General features: G+C 47.3%; 4 protein-coding genes and 1 non-coding gene across 5 annotated transcripts; 4 read left to right on the plus strand and 1 right to left on the minus strand.

Annotated features, from left to right (window-relative positions):
- The first annotated feature begins 4,387 nt into the window (after window positions 1-4,387).
- On the plus strand, window positions 4,388-7,343 carry GGS22DRAFT_56089 (uncharacterized protein). The gene is made up of 4 exons (XM_047967426.1): window positions 4,388-5,446; window positions 5,608-5,660; window positions 5,715-6,955; window positions 7,012-7,343. Exons 1-4 carry the CDS (start codon window positions 4,719-4,721, stop codon window positions 7,075-7,077), a joined length of 2,088 nt encoding a protein of 695 aa, XP_047815601.1. The 5' UTR covers window positions 4,388-4,718; the 3' UTR covers window positions 7,078-7,343.
- Window positions 7,344-10,050: 2,707 nt separating this feature from the next.
- On the plus strand, window positions 10,051-10,917 carry GGS22DRAFT_56117 (uncharacterized protein). The gene is made up of 2 exons (XM_047967427.1): window positions 10,051-10,442; window positions 10,498-10,917. Exons 1-2 carry the CDS (start codon window positions 10,136-10,138, stop codon window positions 10,680-10,682), a joined length of 492 nt encoding a protein of 163 aa, XP_047815602.1. The 5' UTR covers window positions 10,051-10,135; the 3' UTR covers window positions 10,683-10,917.
- Window positions 10,918-12,015: 1,098 nt separating this feature from the next.
- GGS22DRAFT_t118 lies at window positions 12,016-12,108 on the plus strand. The gene has a single exon. It is a non-coding gene; the product is annotated as a tRNA-Arg (tRNA).
- Window positions 12,109-14,520: 2,412 nt separating this feature from the next.
- Window positions 14,521-17,945, plus strand: GGS22DRAFT_171830 (fungal-specific transcription factor domain-containing protein). The gene is made up of 4 exons (XM_047962666.1): window positions 14,521-15,072; window positions 15,215-16,894; window positions 16,945-17,290; window positions 17,352-17,945. Exons 1-4 carry the CDS (start codon window positions 14,948-14,950, stop codon window positions 17,409-17,411), a joined length of 2,211 nt encoding a protein of 736 aa, XP_047815603.1. The 5' UTR covers window positions 14,521-14,947; the 3' UTR covers window positions 17,412-17,945.
- Window positions 17,946-19,265: 1,320 nt separating this feature from the next.
- Window positions 19,266-22,154, minus strand: GGS22DRAFT_171832 (uncharacterized protein). Its single transcript, XM_047962667.1, has one exon. The coding sequence runs from the start codon at window positions 21,947-21,949 to the stop codon at window positions 19,313-19,315; it is 2,637 nt and encodes an 878-aa protein (XP_047815604.1). The 5' UTR covers window positions 21,950-22,154; the 3' UTR covers window positions 19,266-19,312.
- Window positions 22,155-22,276: the final 122 nt, after the last annotated feature.

Here is a 22,276-nt window from a genome sequence, read left to right on the forward strand (position 1 = left end):
GCGGACGCGGTTGATCTAGTGTGTCTCGTCCGAACTACGAAGTTGGCTTCCCTTGTCGCAAGCTAACCAAGCTAGGAGCTGTGGCGTCGGACCAATGAGCGATGGCAAGCCGCTTAGGAGCCGATCACTTTCCTGAACGGCGGCAAACCCATAAGACCAAGGTTCCCGGACGATTCGCGACAAGCGCTTTACGCTCGCCCCACGAAAATCTACAGCACATCAGGGAAGTACTTTCAGAAACACCCTTTGAGAAAATGCTAGGGTCATAAACATCGACCCTAGCACTTACGCAAGTAAAGTTGTTCGATAAATGGGACGAATGCTATTATAGCGTGCTGAAATTTATCTTCTAGGTTTAATCATAGGATTTACCTGGTTGTTAGCTGAAGGGCCTGATATATTCGCAGGAATACCTATTACATGTATCCTTTTTTTCTTTTCCCTTTTTCGGACGAAAGCAAATTGAAGCTTCCTTTGCATCAGGCTCCGATTGTGAGTGTGGGATGCTCCCGTGTGTGCCGTGCGCGACGGGCTCTTCGAGTCACAGTTCAAAGGGTGTCATCCGGCCGGCAGGGTGCATGGCAATATACTAAATTCCAAAATGGAAGAGTTTCCGGAGCTAAGCATGCCAGCATGTGTAGCGCCCTGATCGATTACGTCGCAGTAAGATCCAGGGGAAGGACCGGCAGCGTTAATATTACTTACCTGAGGTACCGTATCAGTGTATCAGTGTATCTGCGTATTTCTTTTTTGACGGGCGGTTTGCTTGGTGAAGAAAGTAGCCTTATTTCTTATTTCTTGACCGAGCAAGCCCCCGAGATGATGACTGGCATGCCTACGTCAGCAGAAGCGGCCGTGTCGCAAAGGTGCACCGCCGCCTTCTCGGCTCGACATCACTAGTTTGGTAGAGAAGTCCCTATGACCCAGGCAGAGGCCTTCCCTGCTGCCGTATTAGCGCGTCCTCGTCTCTCTATTACCATGTACGCCATGTACGCCATGTTTCCCCCATGGTTTAGGTTTCAACTCTCGGGGTCAAAGATCGATGTAACTCGTGAACTAATACGAGACATTTGTGACGATGGGGCGAGCACATGCGCTAGCAACAAATCAATGACTTCTTGTCGGCTCTAGACGCGGGTATTCGTTGCGCCCTAATGGGAGCCCTTGACATTTTCGACATCACACGCCCGCGCCAAATTGCATGACAGCTAGATCCCTGTCTCGAGGCGCCCATTGGCTGCGGACGGAGTACAACCAGAGTCACAAACTCCTCTGACCGCACATGCCGGCAATGCTCCAGGGTCGGCCTTTTCTGGTTGGAAGCAGTGCTGCCGCAAGACTTGGCGAGAAGAATTGGCAGAATTCCAAACCCAATGTGGAATCGACGTTGCACCTTGCTGTGCCGCCCGCCGACTTCTACAAGATCGAGGACCCTTCAAACTACCTAGATCCTCCCAATCGCATGGCCTTCTCCTGCATCCCTGTTGAGATTTACCAAGCCCACCAACGCGTATGTGTGTGCTATTTTGATCCCAAACAGTCGTGGGTTAGGATAACGAGACCTGGCGGTCACGAACCGCGGCTAGGCCGCAAGAAACGGCCTTTATTGATTCATCGATGCTCTCACCTTACCATCGCGTCGCGGGTGCCAGTAATATCTAAGACGATCACGACAACAGATGTGTCGCGGGCCGAAAGTACTGAACCTATCATAGCATACGTTCGCAAAAAGAGGTGAGGGACAGCGAATCGGACAGCTCAATGGCATTGATGAGAAATTCCGGTGCAACGTTAGAGGGGCTACTAGCTGTTGGTGGCATTAAGGAGGGGGGAACGGTAAGCGCACGATTAGGTCGACGATGTTTCTCGACGGCTGTTTCTGGATGTAGAAACATTAACGACAACAAACCACAAGTTAGCCACGATGCATTAAGGCTGGTTCAGGATAATGGCACATTCCCCGCAAGGCTAGGTACCTGTTCGAAAAGAAAGCGGACAAAGTTCGTCGCTTCTAGAGTCAGATACATGGCGTTCGTCGTATTCGATGATGAATTATGCTCCTGCGGTGCCACCCAGCCCAGATTTGGTAACATCGCATGAAGAACGGCGGGAAGCAAAAGAGAGAAGAAAAAAAAGACTACGTAAGGTAGGAAGAAGGTAGGGAACGAAAGAACCTAACATATCATATGGAAGTTGTTGGTACATCCATTCTCATACCTAGCACAGCACATTACAGCACATTAATACAGCACAACACAGTACAGCACAGCGCAGCACATTCGATGTTCATCATCATGATCATTACCTACAGCGCCAGACGTATTATCTAGACGCGCAGGGCTAGACCTGTGCAAGATTGAAACAAAGTATGCCATGTAGGTACGATTCGTCATGTAGGTACTATAGGTTTATGTAAGTAATTGTCATCTTTCATGTCGCCTTACGGTATTAAAGGTATTAAAGCTATTAAATAGGTACACTGGTACAATCTATCCGAACAGGGATCCACCGCGGAATTGGAAAAAGTGTCTAAGATTCTAGCGCAAGCGGAGGTACAATAGAAGGTACCACTATGTTAAGTTAAAGTGGGTGCGGATCCCCCTGCTATCCTTGCTAGAAGCCGAAGTTTCCCTCGACTCGCTTCCAAGTTCTCATGGGCTTGTCGTCGCACACAACAATCCTAGTCAGGTTCAAGGTACCTCGTTCGGTTGTACCTCTTGTTCTTTCGGCTTACCAGCACAGCCAGTTATATACCACATGTGCAGTTATTCGTACATCGAATACATACTAGTTCACGGGATGTATGTATCTACAGCTTCCAAGCGCCATGCCGCCCAATATTGGGGCAGGTTAGCCAGGGTTCGACGATCTCGTTCTGCGTTCTAAGGTACTAAAGTATCTAGGCATCCCGCCGAGGAACATCGAGGTTGTGATCAAATCCTTTTTTGGGGGGGCATGTTTCTTTTCGTCGTCTCTTGTTGACAAATTGACAAATTACAAACTACTACTACTACAACTACAACTACGCACGTTTAATTGCTTGCATTCACTCATTTTCTTTTCCCACTCTCGCTGCCCTGCATGTTTTACATGCTAGATAAGGTACTCTACCTATAAAGTGCTGTATTGTACAATTTTCCATTTTACATACCTACGTACATACATACACATAGGTATACATACATATATGTATTTGTATACGTATACGTACCTCTATATCTGATCCCAACCAGTCCAGCCCAGTCTGGTATTCTGTATCCAGCTGTATCCTGTATGTACATGGCTCTTGCCTCTTTGCCCTGGCTAACAGACCTGCCCTATATCCACCTTCACACATACCCCCAGCTACCTTGCACCTTACTTACCTACTTACCTACCTACCCGTCTTACTTTATCTATCCTTACCATCCTTACCTTACATCACTTCCCGCTCCGCCTAGGCCCTGGTGCTGGCTAGCCACATAATTTTGTTTTCTTTATATTTTCTTATATTCCCCCTACGCTCCACCTACTACCACATGCTACCTTGATTACTGTTAACCCGTTAACCCAATTGCTCTATTGCACCATCGTATACCTTATTTCCTTTAACTCTCTCCCTAATCTCCCTTCACTCATTTTATTTTTTACATGGTGACTCGGTTGCATTAGAAGAGAGGTGAAGAGAAAGTCTATTGACATTTGAGGTTCTAACTTGACATTGACGAAGGGAGAGACGATATTCAAAAACCATTCATTCCCACAGCTGGCAAAGAAGAAAAATTAATCGCGCGTTAAATCGCCAAGCGCTGGTCCTTTTTTTGTGTACGCATTGAATAAGGGTCAAGGATCCTAGCACAAGGAACGGGTGGGAGAAACTCAATATAGTTGGTTCGAATTCGACGAGTAGCAATCGTGGGCCGGACCGCACGATAATAGTTTGGAGTTTTTTCCACACGCAGCCCAAAGCAAAAGAGTATACACGCTCAAATCAACCATCACTAGAAAAGAAAGACCGGGCAATTTCTTGGATAGGGTAGGGGGGTACTTAAGCAGGATAGGCGATTGAGGCGACATACAGTCGCCTAGGCGCAGCTGCCTGCGAACTTGTTGCTTACACCGCAACACAGCAATACACGACGTACCGCATCGGCCCTTGCACGTCACAGTCGTATTACGCAGTCCAAATTCAATAAGAAAGAGGTGCGGTTCACTCACTCCCGCTTCGCTTGTACAAAATTGCCTCCCCGCGCACCCGCCTTCGAAAGTTCGTCACCGTCCAAAAAAAGAGTTGTGCAGATCCCACCCATTGTTCTGCGCCACGACGAGCGCATTGCTTTGAGATCCGAATTGCGTATAGCTAAAGTCTATATCTTAGCTCTTATTAATGTGCTGACCTCCGGGAACGCTAGTTCGGAAGTTTTAGCAGGCCGCATCGCGACCGCTGTGCGGGTCATCATCTCTGGCCGAATTTACGATTTTTAGCTCTTACTTTTCCAGCTTTCGTCACGACTTCTCGGCTAGTTTTATTTTATACTAAGCCACAACGTTGACGGAGGTTACATACATCGGCTGTAGCTCGGACCTTATCGACAATTGCTCTTCACGCTCTCACGACAGGGCTTGGTTGTGTTGGATTGCTGGGTCTCGGGTGCCAATTACAGCGGCTACTAAAAGTGTTCAATCGCACAGCAACTGCGTTCCGACCAAACTAATAGAAGTCCACATATCGAGTTCCTATGCACCTCACGCAAGATTGCTGGGCAGAAGATATTGTTGGACGAAATATGGCTACCTTCACGGCCTTAAACGGAGGTGAGCCAAAGGGTGTCGAGAGGCCTAGCAGTAGCCCTACGTCGATACGAGCAGTCTCCGAGGAACAGTCTCTTCGCCAAATAACTACCCAGGAACCAAAGGTTGGAGAGAGTTCCGCCAATCAAAGAGAGCACTGGTCTGGTCCGAGTCCTGATCGTTCATCTTACCAACCCACTATTTATCCGGAGGCTGAAGGGGCTCACAAGCGTAAGCGATCGTATTCGAGCGAGTCTCATAGAGAAGGTCCGGTTAGTCGTGAGCGGGAACAACCGTCCCAAGCAGAGTCACGTGATGTATATTCTACGACGCAACGAGAACGAGAGTACAGGCAGTATGGTGAGGAAGGTCGAGACCATCACGATTCATGGTATCCGCGGCATAGCCATGCAGACGACCGCAGTACGTACGACCGACAAGGCTCTGCGAGTGTAGTTCCATCACCGAGTGACGAGCAGGTTGGCGATGTGCTTCGAAGAGCTACCACCCATATGGATTCCCAACACGATTACTCGGCGACAAGTCCTGACGGCGATGATAGCTCTGTGCTTTATGGTAGTACTTCTTACACCTCGGAGCAGCGGAAAGGAGACTCGGTAATCCAGTCAGACCCCAAGAAGAGGAAGCGCAACTTTAGTAACAGGACCAAGACTGGGTATGGGACCTTCAATCCTTGTTTAATACCTTGCCAATTGGAGCCTATTGCTGACTTCTAGGTGTGGTGTGGCCGAACTTGCATCCTCTTAAGTGTCGTTGGTGCGTAGCCACCTTCGAACCTAAGAGCGAGGCATCGGCTTTCCATACCGAAAAATATAGTTGCCTAACGTGTCGGAAGAGAAAGAAGAAATGTGATGAGACGAAACCGCAATGTGAGCCTCTTTAAGAACGACAGTTGAGGCATCATATACTCACGAACGGAACAGGTACTAATTGCGTTCGAGGTGGATTTTTATGCCACGGATATCCCAATCAACGAGGTTATCCGAAGATGGAGAATAAGCCCGCCGCCGTCCCTCTCGAATCTAAGGATCCTAGCTATGTCCCTCCCGGAGCCTACGGAATGCCGCAACAGAGTAGTTATCCGATTGCACCGCCGCCGCCTCCCAAACGTGACCAACCTACCCAGGCTTATCGTGGCCCCTCGCTCCGGATAGAACCGGTGCAGGGCCGGCCAATTGTGCCAGACGACGGCCGACAAGCGACCTCCGCCACCCTTCCCACCCCGACCCCATCCGCTTCGAGCCCAGAGAACAATAAATTATCATCAATATCATATACTAACTCGACAAACATGTTTCCTACTCCAATTAGTGCCAACTCTACCATACAATTGCCAACGCCGTTAAGCAGTGTCGATCGCCATAAAGATTACCAGAGAGTACCGCCGTTGCACGACATCACAAGGACCGAACATGAGACACCGCATCCGAACTCGCTTCCTCAGATTAATGTTCTCCCACCAACTCGAAGCAGCAGTCCGCCACCCCAGTCTGCGCTGCCACCTCCTCCCCCACCTCCGCCATCTGCAACTACAGCAACTAATCCTCAGGAAACTGCACAACTCGCGCTGTCACATTCTCATTACCCTCCTAGCAGGGAGCGAACACAGAAAGAGGAGATGCTTTCGGGGAATTTGTACTACCCCTTTGACGAGGAGTTGGTACTCGAAAGGCAGAGATGTAGTGCAGCATGCTTCAGGTTCAACAACTCCACGAATCCCAATGTTGGTGTATCAGCATCCGAACGATCGCGCCTCTTCCGAGAAGTTTTGAACCCGACGGAACCAATCTTTATGGATCGAAACTCGACAGCCATTACTCGTGTTGGAAGAGTTGGGCAAGAAGTAGTTGTTGAGGCACCATTCACCTGCGACTATGGATACAACATTGTGATTGGAAACAACGTGTTCATCGGTCGGAATTGTACCATTATCGATCCCATGGAGGTCATTATTGGTGAAAACAGTTACATCGGTCCGAACGTCAGTCTCTTTGGTGCTACGTTACAGACGGACCCCAAAAGGCGTAAGGGCAGCAAGAGTGCACATATCGGTGCCGCGATCTGCATCGACGAGGACGTATGGATTGGGGGCGGTGCCATAGTTCTCTACGGAGTCAGGATTGGAAGAGGAGCAACAGTTGCCGCTGGAGCTGTGGTAACTAAGGTAAGCCGATTAAACAGAGACTCCTTACTTGAACACGAGCTTAACGAAGACATCAGGATGTACCACCATTCACCGTCGTAGCTGGAAACCCTGCTCGAGTAACGCGCGGCGCTATTAGCTGACAGGGCAAAAGTTGGATTTGTTTCATATTTTTGCTATTTTGCGAATTGGCCATGATACCCAAATTCGATGTTGCTGTTGTTTAACATAATACATAGCCCCGCCTCTTGCCTTGCGTGTACTTTCCCCGCGCGCACAAGAGTCAGACATTCTGTCTATGACTTGCTGCGAGGGTTTCTGTACTAGTTACTGACAATCTTGGCTCTGGTTATCGAATCCCTCTTCTTGACATCCCTCTCGGGGAAGGATGAGGGCAACCAAGAATAGGTACGGAAAGCGATTACGATATACGAGGCGAGAGCGATGTTTTTATTATCTACGTGGAAAATCGCGATACATATTATAGAAAGATAAGAGGTAGCTCTGGAAGCTATACGGCTATATCGGCTGGGCGAGTTCTTTTTGATTTTAAGGAGGTACGCATATTTGGGGTTCTCCGGCTCTTCTGCGACACCAATTGATTGGCTTCGCTCCGGTTGTCGGAATGGGACTTGGGAACAGGTCCACTCACGAGATGACGGCCTTCACATGGATTTACGAACGCACGCAGGCACGCTGCTTATGTAGAGTAGGTAGCGAGCCACAATCGCCACTTATATGAAGACGAGGGTCAATGAAAAGACAGTTAGGGTACGATATAGGTAGATTTAGGTTAAAAGATACCCGGTTTTTTTCTGGTTCAATTAGCGGTGTGGGAATGTTTACTACATTATGCATGTCTATAGGTATGAGATACATTGATTGTCATCGTGAGTCAGCACCAACCACTATTCATGTTGTAATAGACTTAATTAACAGGTATACGTGTCAATAATATACTAGGCGCTTTCCAATTACTGCCAAAGTCTATCTAGCGTTTGCGTTCATGGCATGTATCAACAATTAAAGGGTCTACTCCAAACCAGCCCCTTTTCCTCGTTCAAAGCCCCCTCCCGATTTCTCATTTGCCTCGTAACGAAATTAAACTCGCTCATATATAGGTAGTATAGGGATGCAACAACGAGATTCATATAGAAGTTACGGTTCTAATTACTCCTTAGAGCAAAGTCAAAATGAGTGATATACCGACATATAAACTGCTCGGGTTTGGAAGTTATACTATCACTTAACTTACCAATGCCCAAACTCTAACTCTATAGGTACCTATACAATCTTTCTCAAAGATATAACTCTCTCAGGACTTGCCTTCCTAGGCCCGAGAGCAGATATTTGCCTAAATGTGCTCATATAAACGATTGACTAAAGGCGGAATATATAAGTCGACGGTTCACCGACACAATTCCTTTTCCTGACAACTTCTGGGATCAATCCAAACGTCTTCAGGCGTCGATCTACTCGCATTCATTCTTTAGACTGAGAAGATTATCTATTGCTCCTCTATTGTTGGCTTGCCCATTTTCTTGGTGTATAAGTCACCAACTAGTCACATCACGACTTCGAACCCTTACATCGGTTCTGTGTCATAGGAAGCTATCTACAATGCCGGATTAGGCTTACTGCCGGCTTCTCATCGGGAGGGCCACGACACAGGCTCGGGCACAGGACCAAGCGAGAGGTCCGTGAGTGAGTACTGCGAAGGCTGTGCCGATATTGCCTACGCAATCAAATCCCTCATGCCGTCGGTGGCGGGTACCGATGTGAGATCAGTCATGCATCCTGACATGGTCCGCGCCTTTGTGCGCTTGGTCTTCAATTGGAAGACCCATATCGAGAGGTCGTCAGTCCCGCACATTTCCAGCCATGTCCAGACGACAACGCTCGTCACGTACTGACTCACGCTTCTCTACGTACCTAAAGGGGTCGTGGATCAGATACGCAAAACAAGATACAATTATTCAGGCTACTCGCACGCTGCTCGTTTCGAGGATCGGGTTATGGAGTTGATGAGATTGCGTCGAGTACGTGGGTGATGACACCTCACGATCAGGAGGAATGGGAGGACTTTGTCGAGATGATGAGAATGAAAGACTCTTCGATAAAGGCATACTAGACGAGGCTTTAGAAATGGATTCCCATTGGTTTGGATCCATACCGGATCCTTCCCGCCGTTACATAATATACGGATAACTTCGAACTTCATCCAATGCCTCCAATACTTCTAATACTTCTAATGGGGACAATACGAGTTATGTTATATCACGGCATCCTCACCATGTCGATGAGCGGGATTAATATAAAAGGAAATCTCCCCCGACACCCCGATATTGACTAAGAGAACCTAGATGTTTCCGTCTACGAGATGAAGAAAAGGAGACATACGGTACGAGGCGATTAACGATCTTATCAGCAAAACAGTACCACAACTTGCACAAACCCTCGCCGAGAAGATCGCGGTTAACGGATGATGGTTTCTAATATTTTCAATAAAGACGCATAAAAACGGCTTGCTAGAGGAACGCCGAAACAGAATCGCAAACACGGCGCGTGAAATATCGTTACCGAAGTCATCCTGGACGCGGAATTGGCCTTGTTCGAAGTAGTGAAAGTGTCACGAGGCGGAACCAAAAGACATGGGAACAACGACGTTACTACGTAACCTACCGTCACTAAGGGAGTGTGGTATACATACGCCTGTGGCCCGTTATCTACTCTATCTCCAGGGCTAGCAACCAACACGCCTACCCAGAATCCTTCACGAGCTCTCGCGGATCTCAACGGGTTGAGTTCCGATCCTGCTAGACCCCCGGTTGCCAGTCCTCCTACATACCTGACTTCCGACAGAATACACACCAGAAATCCAAGACGGAGGCTATATCCCTCCGCGAAGATTCGCATCGAAGAACGAAATAGAAGCTACAGATACCTATGGATGATCCGGAAAACTGGATCTCCGGTAGAGACGTTGTCAAAAAACCGACTGGTCCCACAGATCCGTCAAGACCCAACACCCTGTCTGGCGCTGGAAGCATGGGTCCCAAGGCCCACGACTGTCTGTTTTGGTGAGAGCTGGAGGATTCGAATCTTCTTCCGAAAGAAGCGATATGGTCGACGAATTGAACGACCTGAAGGCCGCAATAGACATGAAAGGAGAACGATTCTCGGCCAGAAACAGCGAGCATAATGGCTGGTGACTGTTGGCTTGGCATATGCGAGGATACTTTAATTACGACACATCTTGGGAGTATCATCAAAACTTTGGCCCTGCGCTGCCCCTATTACTTGTTGTCATCAATTGGGGGGGACGAGGCGACTAATGACGATATGAAGAAGCTAGAGCAAGCACTGAAGGACAAGTACCCATCCAACCCCATTGATGCGAAGTTAGACGAAGTCGAAGACCTCACAAGAATAGAGCAAGAGAAGGATGGGCCATTGAGTCAATACTTTTCACGTGTTTCACAGGCACTGAGAAGAGCGGGAGGAAAAGGTTCGTGCGATTACGAAGCTCTCCTTGAACTCGGAGATAGGGCTAATTTTGCCAGACGAATCCAACAGCACCAAGCCTTTGACACCCAATGTCGTCAGGGGTCCTTCTCTGCCTTTTCAATACTCGCCTGTAGTTCCGGGTCCCAGAGACGAGGAATATCGCTGTAGTCTACTCTACTGTAGCTCTACTCCAGTTCGGTTGGAGGACCTCCGGGTTATGAACAGGCCCTTTTTTCTCTAACTTACCTAAGTTTAAACCCGATCCGGATCCGGGAAGGACAATGCCTCGGAGACGATACCCGCTGGCTACATCGGTCCACGAGATGACGAAAATACTAGGTCGTAATAAGCACACACGTCTGCGCATGGTCAGTTCAAAGAATGGGCTATGGGTGTGGTTCGGAACTGTCGAGCTTTACACATGAATGACCCGAACCTTCACATGCATACCCTGTGCCGTTAAAAGACTTGAGACTTAAGTCACCGCTTGCCCCTGCCCCCGATACCGAAACTGGCCCTCCCGCTGCCCCTGAACCAACTTCCACTACAACGTTAAACACCGTGTCGACCGCCCCTGCCCCTGCCCCTGCTGTCGCCGGTCCCGTCGCTCCTGCTCCTGTTGTGGATCATGCCGCCCCCGACACCGACACACCCACGAAAATCGTTGCTGTCGTACCGAAAACGAACATTCGAGCGGAGTTACCATCCCATCAACCGGGACGTTGATGTTTTTCCTTGCCGCGGACAGTTGATGGGCTCCGCCCATCAGGATGCGTCTCCGGTTCTCTCCTTCTGTTCTCGTGGGTTGTGACTTCGTTGTGAGAAGGGTTCGAGCCTTCTAGCTGTGGAGGATCAGGCATGTGATATCCAGCGTGTATATATATCCCATAGCTTAGAGAAGATTCTCTTCTTCTTCTCCTTTCAATCATCATCATCATCATCATAATCATCATCATCAATCTCTAGATTCGGTCCTCTCAATTGGTAGCTCTGGTGGATTACGGCATGGATATTCCCGCTGACTCCTACAGCTTGCCGATTTCCAATTAATTGCCGAGTTTAAGGACGCAAAAGTCCAACAATTCACGGACTGGGAAGAGAGTCAGGAATTCCCTCAGCCTCTACACAACTAGGTATGGTGGATTAGTATGCTTAGCTAGACAGAGAAGGGCCTGCCTCGTCTACAATATTTCTGCTCCGCACAAAATCTTGGAAGAGTTTAGAGTAGTTTACACGATACGGGTTTGGAAAAAGGCATAGTGTTTATACATATCTGAGCAATACAGATGAAATGGTGGTAATGCGCATAATCGACTGGTCAGGTTTTATCGAAGTAAAATAGTATGAAAAATGATATCTCACTTCGTAGTAAGCTGTTACTCTAGCTCTCTTTCATTTTTAATCAACCTCTACATATTCTCACTTCAGATTAAAATATTAGGTATGACTCGTTCATGCACCTGAACCCACTTTCGAGAATTTTCCAATGGTGAGTTGAGGCTCAATCTTCCTAGACGGTACCCACTCGTTAGCCATAAGGGTTAAGCTAACTTCAGAATTTTCAACATCACACGGGGTTCATGGCCTAATGGTAAGGCGTTAGATTTCGGTTCAATTCTTGAATAACTGTCCTCTAAAGATTGCAGGTTCGATCCCTGCTGAGCTCGACCATTCAATTTTTTGGTTTTTTTGGGTTTCGGTTTTTTATCTTTTTTTAATCCTGAGCTTTATTTTGCGGGTGTGGCGAGATCTACTGGAAAGAAACAAGCACCAATCAAATCGCATTCTGTTTGTCGAAGCAGGTATCATATGATAAGTGAGCACATGCTAAAGAGAAGAGAGCGCGACCCATGGCAAGACTTTCAAAAGTAATAACCGAAGCAAGGCTCTCCTAAACCCGGATGCTACCTCTTATTAAATCATTCCGATTTGTATAGGTCTCTAACACATGATCCCGTTGTTGGAAACTTTCGTAAGGTGGTGCACCAACAAAAGCTCAAGGCCAATGAATGTGCGGGGATTCGAAGATGAGAGCCTTGTGGCTGATCTGAAGTATCATATGGATAGCGGACATCCGCCGTACATACTAGATCAAAGTGATGCCCTCTAGTCCTCCTGATAACGTAGGTGCCCGGGTATAATTAAAAAGAGCCGCGAAATCCAATTGGTAAGGGCCATAAAATCAACTGTCGCCCCGGGTTTTGAGAGGCGTTTGCTAGCCCAAAAAGACTTGGCACACCTGAAGGTAATGGAACTTCGGGGATATGTCGTTACACCAACCTATAGTTGGTAGCGACTTAAGCAGCATGCTACTAGTAAAGTGCACTATAGAAATATCCAATTCCCAACTTGCATGTTGGAGGTCATGGTGAGCTAGATAAACGCGTAATTAGTGATATCCCAAATGCGATGAAGAGCGAATTGAAATGGCACCGATGAATTTTAGGTGGTCTGATTGAGAAGCGACGTTCGATGTGGGATGATTCGACCTGAGGGTGATATAATTCATATTGCTAAACTGTACGACGTATAAATGTAGCAGCGAAGATGGTTCGCCTCCCCCCTTTCAGCCCGCGTTATGCATGACAAATATGTAGCCTATTATTTGCCGCTCTGTCTTCAGGTGTATGTCTCGGCTTTAGAGGTGCAGGTACGTTATGCGGTGATGTTACTGGGGCAAATCCGTAGTTTTCGGGGTCGTAGACTTGGATGCTACGGTGGTAAGGGGTATTTAAGAGAGCCGTCGGACCTACGCCTTGATGCATTTCTCGAACCATACAGTCAATTCCAGGGCTAATCTTGGCTTTGGCACCTTGTTGGGACCTTCGTACGATTCATCAACGCTCCTACCACTGCACCGGTTGGAGTAGTCCGGGCCAATAGTATTATTACCGGAGATGCCGGGGACCGGTAAATTCGGAATGGAGAACCGGGTGTAGAAGGAGAGCTATAGTCGGAATGAATATTGCCGGGCACGATTTCAACTACCGTTGATTTTCGGACCTAGGTATTCTGATCCCGGGTTTGCGTCTTAAACCTAGTAAGCTACGAAACCTAGGTGCGAAGAGAAATATCCATGGTGAGGGGAAGACAGCTGGCGTCGAGTTGTGTTACGTAGATGAGGGATCGAAACCGGAGATTAGAGCCCAACCTGATCCAAGTTAGGTAAAGACGCAAGTAAGATTGTTCCGGTTCTTTGCTGTCTCGCAAGCGATAGGAATAGAAGAGTTTGAAGAGCTGCGGAGTTCGAGAATACTGAACTGCGCTAGATAAGCAGTCGATTACTGATTGCGTTGCATTCTTGATGATATTGAACATTGGATATTGGAAATTAATATTCATATCCCGGTTTCGAAGAGTAAAAAAGTACCCCCATGAGGAAAATTGTTAGTCAACGACTCGCCACTTTCAGCTAAATACCAACTATATTACCAACTATACCGAATATACTAAATACGGATATAGTAGGTCGCGTTATAGTGGCAGATTAAACATCGGTTAAGTAGCCGCATGATTGTCAAGATTCGATCGGTTCGGGTAAGTCGATCTGTTAATAGAAGAAAGGAATATCTATATTGCAATTCCAAATCAGTTAAGACCGGAGGTATGGCCGTCGATATTGCCGTAGGTTTAAAAATAACTCCCGAAAGGAACATTGGAATGTTGAAGCACTGAAGCAGGAGAACGGATTTATGAGTTGAAATGAGGGAGCTATCTTAGGACCTATCTTTAAATCCAGCCGAAGAAACTCCGTCGGGCGTAAGTTCCCAATCGGAAACGCCAAGGATGGTGCTATTGGTAATCGGTACATGTTGACGTTACTGTTACCCGCACACTATCTATTGTCTTATGTACAATATTTAGGTACCGTGTACTCATGCAACAAGTGTGGTAGGGATTAGTAGGTACCTACAATACCTCCAGGCTAGTAGGAATAGAGAGCCCTGAAGAATGGGAGGCCGTAACCCGCAACGGAGTTTCCTAGGGCGTTAGGGTGTCTGGGACTCTGGGTGTGTTTTCACCCTCCCGGATAGGCGGATGACATTGTTTCCGATAAATCCAAAGAATGCAAGAACCCACGAACCCAAGAAGCTAAGAACCAAAAAGTGAACGGTCAAGGATAGTCAAGGTTAATTATGACCATAACCTTTAGCCAATCCCATATCTCGTACCTTAGTATCCAATCCATCATCCTGGCTCGATGAACCCTCTGTAGGTACGGTAATAATAATATTTTATTTTTTAGTCTTTTTATGCTTTTTCACTTTTCGGCTTTCAATGTTCTTCGTACTACCGGACTTCTTCTCAATCAGGAATATTCTTAAGTCCTCATCGCAGTCGCGCGCTCGCTGAGACGGGAAGTATTCCCTGCTCTCATTTCGACTTGTCACTGCGCCTTGAAGCTGAACGCTTGAGGCTTAAGCTGTTTTTTTAGATGAGGTTATCGTTATTTCCGACCGAGATTCATTCGACTGCCGTCTTTTAATAAATCTTACCCGGGCCACGATGGACTCTCGGCCCGGAAGTTATCAGACAAGTGTCTTTCGCGCACAGCCAAGTGAGGGACTTCAACGGAAGATTCAGAAGCGTAATCGTCCTCCCGTCTCATGTTTGCTATGCCGGACACGCAAGTGAGTAATTACCCGATTTCTTTGTTGTACTATACTGCCTATCCTATCCCATCCCATTCCATCCCGTCTTTTCTCGCCTCGTCTCGTCTCATCCTATCGTATATTATCCCAATCCCATCCTTCGCTCATCTTCGTCTTCCAGAGTGAAATGCGACCGCCAACAGCCATGTGAGAGATGCGTCAAGAGTGGTGAGGCCAACTTCTGCGAGTATGCACCTCGTGCCTCTCGCAAGACGCGCACGGATGTGCGGCCGCAAGTGGATACCCGGTTAAGGCATGAGCCTATGTCGAGACCCGTCCTTCAGGTCCGCCTTCAGAAACTTGAGGAGATGGTCAACGGCCTAGTTTATACTCATCGCAACCGTGAGCCTGCTCTTGATACTCCCTCAAGCTCGGATCAACGAACAGAAAATACAGAGACTCGCTCCGATTTGAGCTCCCCACCTAGTTTGGGGACGACGTCTGGAAACCCGCTTCTCCCCACAACCCTTGGCGGAGAACATAATTATGTCGGTGCAACTCATTGGGCCTCCATCCTTGAGAGCATCCATGACATCCAAGGCATACTTCAAAATGAAACAGACGGGCCACCTACTCCGTCACCTCCGCCGGAACTTGACAGCCCGGAAAACCCAGATGTCATTTTTGGCAAACTTGCACCCATAACTATTTCGCAGGCCGTCGCACGATTACCGCCAAAGAACAAGACAGATGCGCTCATATTAGTCTACTTCCGCCACAAGTTTATAACAGCTCCGTACATCCACACCACGAAATTCCAAAGAGAGTACGACGCCTTCTGGGAGGATCCATCTTCTGCTAGTCTACTGTGGATAAGTTGCCTTGCTTCTATGTTATGGGTTGCTGCATCAATCACTCGCTTGAAAGGCGAGGCCGATGAACCTGAAGCATCATTTCTCGATAGGTTGACCGCGCTAGCAACTGAATGTCTCGTATCCGGAGACTACTTATCCGCCAAACCATACTGTATTGAAGCACTCCTCTTACATAGCTATTCGGAGCTACAGAAGGCCAAGGAAATTAATTCTGGCTTATGGGCCAAATTTGGACTCACTGCCCGGCTTGCGCAACGCATGGGGTATCATAGAGACCCAAAGTATCTCTCTAATATCACACCTTTCGAAGGAGAACTCCGTAGGCGAGCTTTCTTCTTCATCGAGGTCTTCGATGTCCTATTCTCGTTCCAGCTAGGCATGCCCCCAATTATTCGTGACGATGAGTGTGATACTGAGTCGCCGAGTAATCTGTTCGATTCCGACTTCGACGAGAACGTTGTGGCACTACCTCCGTCACGACCAGCTTCGGAGCCCACTTCTACTTTGTACCTAAGCTACAAATCAAAATTATGTCGACTATTACGCCGAGTGATTCGATTCGCATTATCGATACACCCTCCCCCATATGAAGAGGTTGTCAAGCTAGACGAAGAAATTCATCAGTATCACGCTCAAGTTCCCCCTTCTCTGCAGATAAGGCCGATACGTACGTACAGTTTCACGGACCAGACATACGACATCATGCACCGTCTCATGCTGGAGATGATGTATCTCAAAAGTCTTTGTGTTTTACACAGGCCATACCTTAACCGGGAAAAGGACAACGCTCTATACGATCGATCACGGACCACATGCGGAGATGCGGCTCTCAGGATTCTAGATCTACATGCCGAGTACGAAGAGGAGAGTAGACCTGGTGGTCGGATATATGAGGATAAATACATGCTTTCGGCCCTTACCCTTCACGACTTCCTAATCGCCGCGATGATCTTATGCCTAGATCTCACGGAGAACTTACCAAGCAGGTACGTTAAAATCAAACATCGTCATTGAACACTATCTAACAATATTACAGTCCAGCGGATCGATCGAGGAAACTCAAGGCCCTAGGAACGTCATACAAGATGTGGGCAGAGAGAAAGCACACTTCTAGAGATGCAGCTCACGCCACTCGAGTTGTGGGTGCTATTCTCCGGAAGGTTTCGATGCAAGACCCAGCTTCTAACCGATCGCCACCGCCACCTCCGAGGCCTGAGCTACGGGATGGCTCACTGGCCATCTTATTAAACAATGATATGCAACAAGGTCCCATGACGCCGTCTTCCTCACTCGACCCCATGTCTATTGATTTCTCCTCTTTAGACTTCATGAACAACTTACCATTAGACACTATTCTAAACGGCCAAAACTCGGTTGATTGGGTGAGGCTTATTTCCTCAAGTCTAAAATTTCAGCTCACGGCATACGCTAATTCATTGATAGAGTGCAATCGACTCCTTCCTCCTAGACAGAGTAGACAATGGGTTCAGGACCCTACCCTAGTGGCCTCACTATCGAGAGTGTCACGTTTTAATTTTCACCAATTATATCGAACGACTTTTAGAGTCTCATCGGCGATGGAGTTACGGACTGTTATGCTAACCCTCGTGTTCTAGCTGAAAAGGAGTAGGCGGCGAAGTGGGCGGTCATGGGTTCACTGCTTCTAGACCGTCTCTTTCCCACCACGGATTTTTTTATTACTGTTATTATTATCATTTTTTATTTATTTACCATCTATGTATATGTGAAATCCCTGTATAGATAACTGGGCTATTTCTTCGAGGGCGACTTCTACATACTACCTATTGCATCATCATCATCATCATCGAGGGCGTCTGGGCGCTTAGTTAACACAAAAGCAGGGCTGGTCGTCTTATTACCCACTTAGTTCACGAATGGTTTTATGATTTTTTTTCTTCAACAACGGTTTCTATTTGCCGATCGTCGTCGGCGTTTTACTACGTATAGTGACGCCATCACGGTGCTTAGCTGCCCGGGGTGATTATACATAACCAGATGTAAGCACTTAAATAGTACGTACGGAGGTAATGTGTGTGGTTGGCACTGAATAAGCCGGTGACTGCATGCGGTACACCACCACGTAGGGCTTCCAATAGCGTGCTCGCTTTTGCTTAAGACGGCTTCTAGACCACGAGCCTTGTTGTGTAAGTGTGTGTGTGTGTGTGTTTATGTACCCCACGAGATGTTGACTTGGGTGCGCTGTAGGGGTTTCGGTGAATGGTATCCATCTATGTATTTCCCTATTTACATACTCCACAATGCATACTGTACATACCTAGGTACATACATACGTAGTGGAAGACGGCAAGCCGCATTTGACCTTAGCTAACTACCTAGGTACCTACCTATCATGTATGTATGTATCATGTAGGTATCCATCGCCGGATAGTCGCAGCATATCACTCGCGCGACGGCTTATCCCGAAACCCCGAGCTGCGTGCTAGCGCCCCTTCGAATAGGGGTTTAGGTGTGTATGCAGGTGCTAGGGAGAAGCGCTTTATCGCCGCTCCGCCGATGGCTTATCTCCGCTGCGATTACACAGAGACAGATCTTGTCCCGTATTACTTTTTTTTTTACTTTTTTTTTTCTTCCCGTTTTTTTTTTATTTCCCTACCTCAGTTTATTGGGGGAGCGGGTTTAATTGGGGGAGGGGGTGGCGTGTGGTTGGCGAATCGATTGTGGTTTTAGTAAGCTTGTGGTTGGTGGCCCCGGGGTTGGTTGGTGCTTACCTAGGTCTGCTCGGGTAGGCGCTTATGAGGTGTGGATGTGTGGGCTTGGAATCGATGCTTATTGATCCTGATCCGTCTCGCTTATTTTTCGGACTTTACACACCTACCAAACACTACGATAGCTGGACTGGTTATATTTTGGAGATGTGTAAGCGTATAGTATCGAGATTCTACATAGGTAAAATTGTGCATGTGGCTATTACTATCCAATATCTATCGCGTACATCCATAGTGGTGTTTGGCGTCTGAGGGCGAAATCCGCACGTAGGGATTCAAGTTGCAGGGGCGTTTTCTTGTTCTCTTGTGTAACCCGAGCCCGGTCCCGTTGTTCTAGACTCTTATTCTGGCGAATCGAGTGGGAGGATCCGGCGGTATGGATTTGCCTGGGTCGCTGTTGCTTACCGATCTTGGGATTAATAGGGGGGTTGGGTAGAAGCATGGTTCACGAGCGGTGTTCTCTTTAGCTCGCGTGACCATCTGATAGTAAAGATGATCCTTAAGCTTGGGATAGCTTCTGAAGGTGTAGGCATTATTGGAATGCTAGGTGGCTTGGTGCGGGTATGTATGGCTGTTTAATTGAAGTTAGAGAGTAGTTTTATATTTATTTGCATATTTATGATCTATATCGGAAGAAATATATGACCCGTCTTCTAGCTATTCTCTTGACTCTCGACGACTAGCCTTGTTCTCCTTGGCATTCTTTCTCACGGACATGATAAAATCCATGTCTTTACCACCATCCTCGAGCTTCTCGTCGACCTTAGGTTTATCTTCTTGATCGCGTAGACCCGCGTTCCAACGTATATTTTCGGTCTCGATATTGTCGTAGAACCTATTTATTAGGCGAGCATCCTTCTGGGAGATGTTGGGTTCTTTTGATTCCTTTGGCCCATTCTCTTCCATTCTCCAGAGTCGGATAAGCCATTTGACGAATGTGCGCGTGTCTGTTTTTCGAGGATGTTTTTCCACTTGCCCCATGAGATCGGCAAACTCTTTCCTCTTTCCTAAGCTTAGGTGTGTAACTTCCTCTATAGTGCGATCGTTTGGTTGCAGGTCGATTTGATTTAAATGCTCTATAACCCTAACAGCTCGTGTCATCGACCCAGTGTCAAGCAAGCTCCCGATCACAACATTCCAAGTGACGATGTTGGGTGTAATATCCTTCTCGATCATCTCGTTAAGCGTCCTAATTACCCCTTCGTATTTCTTGTGGTTTCTATAGCCGTTCATCAATATCGTGTATGTATAGACTGACGGCGGCGGATGTAATGTGTTTTTCCCATGTTTCTGTTTTTCTAAATTTGCGTACCTAGCCACCCGCTGAACCAATGCAACACCGCTGTTGAAAGTCTCTTTGAATTGCAAGAAATCTCGTAGAAAAATGTCATAGATTACAGTGCCCCGGTCCTTGACGAGAGCAGTTAAAACCGGATCGCCCCAGGTCAAAGAGGACATGAAGTGTCTGTAATATATTATCAAGGCATCTGGTCCCTTGATGGATCGAAAACGGGCCCTGAGCATGATTTCGAGGGTGATGCTATCCGGCTCCAAGAGCAAATCATCTGGTAGTTGTCGCAAATTGGAAATCATCCGAGTAACTTCTTGTAAATGTGGGTGTATTGGGTCGTCTAAACCCCAATCATAAAACCCCAGTGGAACATCAACGAGCTTTTTCAACGGCGCGTAGTGGAAGAACTTTGAATATAGCTGGATCATTAGCCGATACGCCTTTATGTTCAGTCTTTCACGTTGAGCCCGCCTCTTCTCTTCTTGTGACTCGGCGAATTGGTAAATATAATCTAAAAGGTCATTTAGAAGGACTTGAGTCCAACCTTGTGTAGCCTCGATCATGTTGATGTCACGTTGAACAGATTCTCTATCCAAGTTTGTTTTTGCTCCATTAAGAAGTATCGAAAAGACATGGGCGTCCGGTTCGATGCCAGCTTCAAGCAAGCTGTTGAATATTCTCCACGCCACATCGATCCGCCCTCGAAGGCAGAAATTACGCATGAGCGCAGATAGACCGAATAGACTTGGACGGAATCCGACGTCAAGTAGCGTTTTAAATAACTCGTCGGGCGCAGCATCATCATTTGTAACCACGTCATCTTCCTTCATAGTGAAGAGTGTGGTGCAGACACTGGAAGGCGCTGGCGCATTGATATCGAATCCAGGCATGGTTGAAAGGAAACGTAGGATATCGGTGGCCTGTGCCTTATATTTAGATTTGACAGCCAAACGCCTTGCAAAATGCAGCAACGTGTTCTGGCGAAGCGGATGTTCGAGCCTCCTTAGAATCTGGTAGAACTCGAACAACCTGGACACAGGTATCAAAGATACTGCCTGCCAGATCGACCATTGATCTAGAACTAAATATTTGGGGGGCGCGTTCTGAAGTAAAAAGAAGAGGAGGTCTACTATTTGTTTGCCCCTTTTCATACGATCTTCGGCGCCCTTTAAACTCCACAGAATGAGATAGACTGAGTCTTCCACGACATAGTTTAAACACCATTCAGGTCGGAAGGTCTTATGCATAAAACTTATCGCCTGGTCCGGAGTTGAGCGAAACAAGGAGGCTATATAATCTCGCCATTTTAACTTGCGTCTTTCATTGCTTAGTTCGCTCCACACACCGGCGAATGCCTCCCAAGACTGCTTCGTAGCATCCGTCTCAACGTTCGTCTGGGTCGAACCGTCACTATCATTGGAAGTCGGCGGCTCAGCCTTGACCGCCTTCAATAATTCATGGATATTAATTTTCCATTCATGATATCGATCGAGCTCTTGGCCGGCCTCTAATCCGGAATGACGCCCACCAAGTAGTCTTCCCAGTTGGTTAACCGCATGACGGGCGCCATAATCCGGTAACCCATACAAGTAGGCGACATCATCACGAATAAACCGGAAGTTTGCGCGAGACTTCAGTATTTTTAATTTCAGATACCGGAGAGTCACAGGTCTGTGTATGTGGGCACTCCTTGCAACTGCAGGGTGTCGCTGAGGAAGAAATTTCCTCAGTCGGGGTTCTCGTCCCCTACCTGACTCAAATCCAGGAATTTGCGATACAAATGGCCCTGGATGTGAAGTAGGCGGCTGAGATAGGTGGTAACTTGGACCATCATGTTCGATAGAAGACTCTGGTCTTTCTGGCGTTGGTAAAGCCCATGCCTGTTGTTGTACCGGCGATGGCAACGCTTGGGTATGTAATTGAAAACACTTCGGTCTAATCTGGCTAGCATGAACTTTCGTAAGACGTGCTATGCATTGGCGGCATATGAATGGTGTTGACATTGTCTAAGGGGGGGATGTATCGCAAAGGGAGATAGAAAGCCTCGATCGATATGCGGTTGGCAACTAGGCATTTTTGTAGTCGTAAGAGTACATCGCCTAGAAAAGGAAAAACAGCGATAGTATCGGAGGTTATTGAAGCATAATTATAAAATCGTAACAGGTTCAAGATCTCGGAGTCGGAAATAATATACAAGGAACATCGAATAATACATACATGTGAATATTGAGAAGTAAAAGTTCCGGCGCAGATGTTGAACTTTGGGGTTGACTTTAGTGGCCCTCAATTTCTTTATCGCGGTTATCTCTTATCGATACGCCCAAACACCT

Source organism: Annulohypoxylon maeteangense (assembly GCF_022496945.1).
Source record: "Annulohypoxylon maeteangense strain CBS 123835 unplaced genomic scaffold GGS22scaffold_18, whole genome shotgun sequence".
Taxonomy (NCBI): Eukaryota; Fungi; Ascomycota; class Sordariomycetes; order Xylariales; family Hypoxylaceae; genus Annulohypoxylon; species Annulohypoxylon maeteangense.

Bases quoted from the DNA above. Each gene is read 5' to 3' on its own strand.
- GGS22DRAFT_171830 (XM_047962666.1), top strand. From the start codon at position 14,948: ATGGACTCTCGGCCCGGAAGTTATCAGACAAGTGTCTTTCGCGCACAG. The intron at 15,073-15,214 runs GTGAGTAATTAC...TTCGTCTTCCAG, and splicing joins TTGCTATGCCGGACACGCAA to AGTGAAATGCGACCGCCAAC. The intron at 16,895-16,944 runs GTACGTTAAAAT...ACAATATTACAG, and splicing joins ACGGAGAACTTACCAAGCAG to TCCAGCGGATCGATCGAGGA.
- GGS22DRAFT_171832 (XM_047962667.1), bottom strand. From the start codon at position 21,949: ATGTCAACACCATTCATATGCCGCCAATGCATAGCACGTCTTACGAAA.
- GGS22DRAFT_56117 (XM_047967427.1), top strand. From the start codon at position 10,136: ATGGCTGGTGACTGTTGGCTTGGCATATGCGAGGATACTTTAATTACG. The intron at 10,443-10,497 runs GTTCGTGCGATT...TAATTTTGCCAG, and splicing joins GAGAAGAGCGGGAGGAAAAG to ACGAATCCAACAGCACCAAG.
- GGS22DRAFT_56089 (XM_047967426.1), top strand. From the start codon at position 4,719: ATGCACCTCACGCAAGATTGCTGGGCAGAAGATATTGTTGGACGAAAT. The intron at 5,447-5,607 runs GTATGGGACCTT...CGAAAAATATAG, and splicing joins AGTAACAGGACCAAGACTGG to TTGCCTAACGTGTCGGAAGA. The intron at 5,661-5,714 runs GTGAGCCTCTTT...CGAACGGAACAG, and splicing joins TGATGAGACGAAACCGCAAT to GTACTAATTGCGTTCGAGGT.